Raw genomic sequence first — 6,112 nt, 5'->3', positions numbered from 1 at the left:
TAAAGCTGCAGAAAAACAAGGTGTGTTTGAGAGCATCATTACAAGTGTGACACTGGCCTCTGCACACAGGGAAGAGTTGAGACCAAACAGGGCAAACCAGCAGAGGGGCAAGCCTAATGAGTCAGCAAGGCTGAAGGCAATTCAGTTCAGGTGTGACCCCATTGTTTTCCCACTCCTTTGGTAACCATTCATTTAAGTAGCTCAGCCACCATTTATTAAAACAGGGTGAGGCAAAGACCACAGATTAATGGTAGGAGAACCTTGGTACACGTGTCCTTGGACACACAGAAGGTCAGGAAAGGAGGAGGAAGCGGGTGGCATGGCTGAAGCTCTAAAGGCTGGGGGTGAAGATGGCCTCAGAGCTCACGTACTAGAATGCCCAGCCGTAGTCCCATGTGTGCGGCCTCCAGTCCTCTGGTCCCAGATTAACTGTTGCCTGGAAGACTTGAGTGTACATCATGTGTGCCACCATCCCAAGGAGACCTGGACACAAAGGACAAAGCAAAGTTACAGTAGGAGCCAGAGCAGCATACTTCAGCCTCGAGTGGAAAAGCAGGCTCTCCAGTGCTGAGATTCCAAGACTACAGTAATACACTTACCTGACAGCACTGAGGAGACAGCAGCAAAGGCATTGAGCTTCATCCCACACACAGGATTGCCAGTGTGCAGAATTTCCACCATCAGGAGGATGAAGCTGATGAGCAGCAAGCTGATGTACAGCATCTCTGATCCCAGTGACAGCCACAGGATTCCTGCCAGGAATACAGCATGCAACCATGTTCAAGGAAGAGTACTCCCCTCTCAACCCAATCCTGAAAGGATGTCCTTTGGATAGAAGGGGACAAAGGAAAACAGCAAACACCCAAAAGCAATCTCCCCAGCCTGTGAGCAAGTGATCAATGGGTGTTGGAGGAGACAGAGTGCATGTCACAGAGGATGGCTCCTCTAGCATGGCAGAGCTGAGGAGATCTAAAATGGCCTCTGTAAACAAGCCAGCGCTATTCATAAACAGCAAGGAGGAAAGCAAAGGGAAAAAGACAGGGAAACTGTTGACTGTTAGCATAAAATATAATGGTCATAGATTGGCCATGAACACATCCAAACTCTAATCACAACAAAAACGAACAACTTTTAACCTGGGATTCAACTATTTAAGAACTATGGTGCAGTCATGGTGCATCCATGACTGTCTGGGACATGGCCTCTGGAATTCAGGAAGCCTCTTGCACCCCTGTATTTCTCACTGAAACCTCAATTAAAATGAAAGTATGTTCCTTGGGGTTGATATCCAGCCAGGGCAGTAATACTGACCACCCACCCTGCTCCTTGAACAGAGTGCAGGTACTTCCAGACTGGGATTTCGAGTGGGATTTAAGTGATACCAGAGTCCACAGCTGAGCTGAGTTCTACAGCTGTGCAGCAAGAACTGAAGGAGGATGAAGAAAGGCACTCTGTAATGCTGGGCTGTGGAAAAGCACAGGATCCACTGAGGAAGAAACATTAATCTGACAAATGAAGCAGCACCGTGAACACTACTGTTAGCAACTATTAATGGCTGTAGAGCAGATATTCAGCTGGGAAAAAGGAGTGTGAAGAAAACCCTCATTAATGTGGCACTGACTTGAATACTCAACATCATTAGTGCCATAGAGTCAACCAGCTCTTTAGCAGAAATAGATGAGCTGCATTCCCTGTTTAAAGGAGCTGGCTTGCTTGCTGCAGCACTATCAAGGAGAATATTTCATTAAAGGTCAGACTGTCAAAAGTATTCTGGAGGTTGCAGGCACCACACACACACAGAGACCTCTGCATCATTTTCCTTGTGAGTCCAAGCTTCCCAATGATGATGTGTAATTTGGTCTTGTAATGTTGCCTGTGTACTGCGGAGCTGCTCTGCACACACCCAGCTCAGCCAGCCCATCCCACAGTCAGCAGTCACACCCCCTTGTGCAGTGTTAGCCCGGCCATACAATGGCACCTGCACTGGTCATGTTGAGATTATTATACTTTGTGCAGGAAAGGGTGAAAATGGTGCTTGCAAATCCCCAGCATTTATTACACCCTTGTTTTCAGGGGTTGAGTGCTGTGACAGGATTAGCACCCCAGGCCTTTCCTTTCATATATGAATATCTACTGAAATGACTTGTCTCCAGCCTCCATCTCAGGGAATAGTTAGCAAGCCCACACCAACTGAAAAGCCTTCATTAAGTAGAACCTCCATAGCATATGTACACTTACATCAAACTGTACTGAAGCTATCCACAGGGTGATTTGAAACATGTGAGAATGACAGGAGGGGTGATCTCTTCTACCCAAATGTAGTTTTGTATTTAATGAGGCAGGGACTTCACCTTGAAAGCATAATTTTCAGATGTCCTATTCATTTACCACAAAGTAAGAGGTGATTCAGCTTCCAGATTAATGGTACTAGGCCCCAAAACTGAAGCACTGAGTTAACATGTAGCCTGTGTGGGAGGGGCTGCCCTGAGGCTGCATCCATCCTCTTCCCCTTTACTACAGCAAGATGACAACTCCAGACCTGGCAACTCACTACATGAGAGAAATCCCACCTCATACTGGAGGGAATCTGAGGTTTCCAGCACTGACTTCACAAATGGCAGTGGTTTATGCAAACATCCGGGAGGAAATCTTTAATCTTTTAGCAACCACAAGGACAGGATTTCTTACCTGGCTCTTTGGGGACCCACCCTGCTGTTGTCATACAGGCAAAATACTGCAGGCTCCCTGTCCCTAGGAGGCACACTGTACAGCTACAGTAAAATAGAGGGATTTGCTCTTACCTCTCTCTGCTGGTGGTGAAAGCTCAATAAAGCTGCGGCATTTCTCTTCTGAAACACAAAACCAAAGCTTTGAGTTTATAAAACAATGCAGGGAACACAGGGGAAAAGAAAATCTCTTCATCTCACTCTCTTTTCAGTGCATACATCCATTCATCCCTGAATCTACCCATCAGACCTTCTCACCTCTGGTCTTTTTCTATCTTTCCAGACCTTCACTGAGGCAAAGGATGGGAAGGCAGCATTTTCCTGCAAAACTAGAAATTACCTTTTCAGAAAAAAAAAGCTTCAGCAATTTGTAAATCTTTCTAGCCTCTGTTGAATATAAAAATCTGTTGCTACTCATTCACAACATTACTGATGATCAGGTTTATTAAGGGTGTAGCTTGTAAGAGACTGCAGATCCATCACTTCTGCTGAATTCCCACACAGCCTAATCTCAGAAGAGCATTTCTAGCACTGCTTCTCAAAGAAGAAAGCAAAACCAGAACTTCCCAAGTGAAATACTTGGTGACAGAGATGCAAGTCCCCCTTCTGTGGCAGAGACTCATACAGAAATATGGTCCTTGGTCCTCACATTTTAGACATTCTATTTCAACGAATTGTGTTAATGTTTGCTTTGGCAAACTAGTGTCTCAGCTGAGGGTCCATCATTACTATCTGTAAGCCTCTGTCCCTGCATACTGCATTGCTGCATTTGAGGGTCCTGTCCTCCACTTGGCACAGTATTTTCTCCCTGACTTTTCCGCTTCATGTAAGAATCTAATTTTCTTAATTTCTATCCCCAGTTCTAATCTTTCCAAATCTCCTGTGCTACTTCTGTCATCCACAGCTCTCAGGATGCTACCCAGTTTAGTGCCATCTGCAGTTCTCATTAACTTGCAATTTGCTACTTCACCTAGAACTTTAATGAGGATATTCAGTAATGGCTCATCTAAACTGATCCTGCGATTAGCCTGAAAATGAAATCCTTTCTCCAGCTCAACTCAAACTCCTTTTGTTCAGAGTAGTCCCTTCTTTGTTGTTTTTATTGTCTATGAAGTTGCTTTGCTTCAAAGATGCACAGTAGTGGGAGGGAGATTTACAGGGAGCAGGAGACTGAGACTGACTGTGCTTCTATCCCGTGCTCTCTCCCGAGTTCTGCTGTGATCCAGATGTTGCATACTTTCTCTGTTCCTTCAGGCACTGGGGTTATTCCAGGACTGCCCAGTGAACAGAAAAGTTGTTCAGAGAAATCAGTCGAGGGATGTAGTTTCACTCCCACAAGCATCATGGAAACACAACCCAACCCAAACCAGTCATAAATAAACACATCTCCTTCCACAGCCCTTCTGGAAATGCTCATAACAAAAAGCAGCCCACTTGTGAGGCCATGAGAGTTTCAAGCACATTCCCTTCTGCTCCAACCCCTCCTTCTGTCTGCTTTTCTTCACCAGTTATTTATTTTCAAACTGACAGAAACAGAGATGAAAAATACTGTACTGGAAGGATGGTTTGGTTAAAGAAGGTGAGATGTTTGCACTTGAGCAGAGCTGAAGGGAGGGTGGTGGGCTCAGGGGAATGGCCCTGATGAAAGTGACTTCCATCACTCTATTTTTAGATACAAATCTCTGTGCTGGCCACCTTCTGGGTTAGTTCTGATCTTTGAGGTGTGTGCCAGGCAGTAAAGGGCATCTGAGCACTGCAGAGCACCCACCTGTGCTGGTGTGGCACAGGTTTCAGCAGAAGGACTTGAGCAGGTCTGGGCAGGAACACGTCAAGGGTGAAGGAAAGCACCAAAGGGTTCTAGTACAGGTTCCACAGTCAGTCCCTGGCACTTCAGGATTTACAGTGCCAGTCCCACGTGGTCAAAAATCACTAATGAAACCTGTCACAATATCACAAAAACTAAAAATAATTACAATATTGCAGCTCTAATCCTCAGGTCAATTTACCTCCTAGCTTTAGTTCCTTTGTGTTCAGATCCTCCAGGTTTTTTCTGTATCTATAAGGTAGAAATTCCCTTTCTCTGTTTTATTTATTTGGGGTTTTTTTAGGAAAATCCCAGTCTCTGTTTAATAACACAAAACTACTCAGTTTGATGATTTAATAACACCAACTATTGTAGTCCTTACAGTGATAGCTGAAAATTATCATCTGCATAAAATCACTCTACTTAGATTTCTGAGAGGACATCACAGATTTGCCCTGAAGAGCATGAAGTAAGCTGTGAACAGGAATGGAGATACAGGGAAAGGGAAAGGAGGCTCATGGAAATTCCCATCAGGATGGACAGTGCTATCATAAAGTCACTGCCACCACCACCATCACTTGCACTTCACAGGCCCTATTCCTGACCAAAGGGCACACCAGAGACAGCCACTCTCCACTTCCCTGCTCTGTGAAGGACAGAAATTCCAGTGAAGGACAGAAATATATTGACCCCACCAGTACACAGAGCTGATACCATCTAGGAAGAGGAAGAATACTTTTCTCCCACGTGTTGTCAGCCTTCCATCTTTCAGCTTCAAACTTCTGTGGAGTAAATACAAGGCAATAAGTTGTGGCTGCCTGAGCAAAACATTACCTGGGCCTTCCATGCTCTCTTCACAGGAAAGCCACATCCCTGTGTGGAAGTATCTGAAGGCAAAGCGGTCATCCCCAGTCTCCCAGCTGTAGTGCACTGTGTCCTCAGAGGAAACATTGCTCGTGTCTGCATCGGACGGCATGGGCACACCCACACACTGGGAGGCTTTGTTCTTCCCACACAAAGGCTTGGGTACTTTCTGGGTCCCGGTGCACCAGTAGCTGCCCAGCAAGGCTGTGGTGGAGAGGGTGAGAGCCAGCAGGTTGAGGATGACAGCCAGGAAAGTGCGGCGCAATGGCAGTCCCTTCAGCAGCTCCATCTGCAACACACAAATGGGAGACACCATCACACCGGCCACTTGTCCCACACAGCCTCAGGAATCCCACCCTCTCCCAGCATGCAGCTGTGGGCAGGGATTGTGAGCACTCTGCCCTCCTCACAACACCCCAACAGCTCACTCAGCATGGAAAAACCATTCCCTGAAAGCCAGGGCAGTGGACCTGGTCAGCTTCAACCATATCCAGCAAGGCATTCTGAATATCTATACTGGGGAAGAGAGGGTGACATAGCAGGGCTGAGTGCATTGAGGTGTCTGAGCACATGAGCAAAACGAAAGGAACATCACATTCATCCATCTCAGAGATGACAGGGAGAAACTGTTAACCAACTTCCCTCAATACCATGTGTTGCCTTTACATGAAATACGAATGCTCTCTCCAATTAAATGAGAAATCTTGTTGCCAAGTGT

The 6,112-nt window shown here is 46.0% G+C and overlaps 1 protein-coding gene across 6 annotated transcripts in view; it reads right to left on the bottom strand.

Moving 5' to 3' along the window:
* The window catches only part of GSG1 (germ cell associated 1), a 110,688-nt gene that overhangs the window by 2,981 nt on the left and 101,595 nt on the right, over positions 1-6,112 (bottom strand). For all 6 annotated transcript variants that reach the window (XM_074539493.1, XM_026794519.2, XM_026794520.2 and 3 more), the window contains 4 exons: positions 5,365-5,683; positions 2,802-2,849; positions 600-752; positions 372-483 (listed from right to left, as the gene is read on the bottom strand). In XM_074539493.1, coding sequence (XP_074395594.1) covers positions 372-483; positions 600-752; positions 2,802-2,849; positions 5,365-5,683 — 632 coding nt within the window. The remainder of the gene's footprint in view (positions 1-371; positions 484-599; positions 753-2,801; positions 2,850-5,364; positions 5,684-6,112) is intronic.

The sequence above is a fragment of the Zonotrichia albicollis genome, chromosome 4 (genome assembly GCF_047830755.1).
Source record: "Zonotrichia albicollis isolate bZonAlb1 chromosome 4, bZonAlb1.hap1, whole genome shotgun sequence".
Taxonomy (NCBI): domain Eukaryota; kingdom Metazoa; phylum Chordata; class Aves; order Passeriformes; family Passerellidae; genus Zonotrichia; species Zonotrichia albicollis.
The sequence above is the reverse complement of the archived record's forward strand: the minus strand, read 5'-3'. Positions and strand labels throughout refer to the sequence as shown.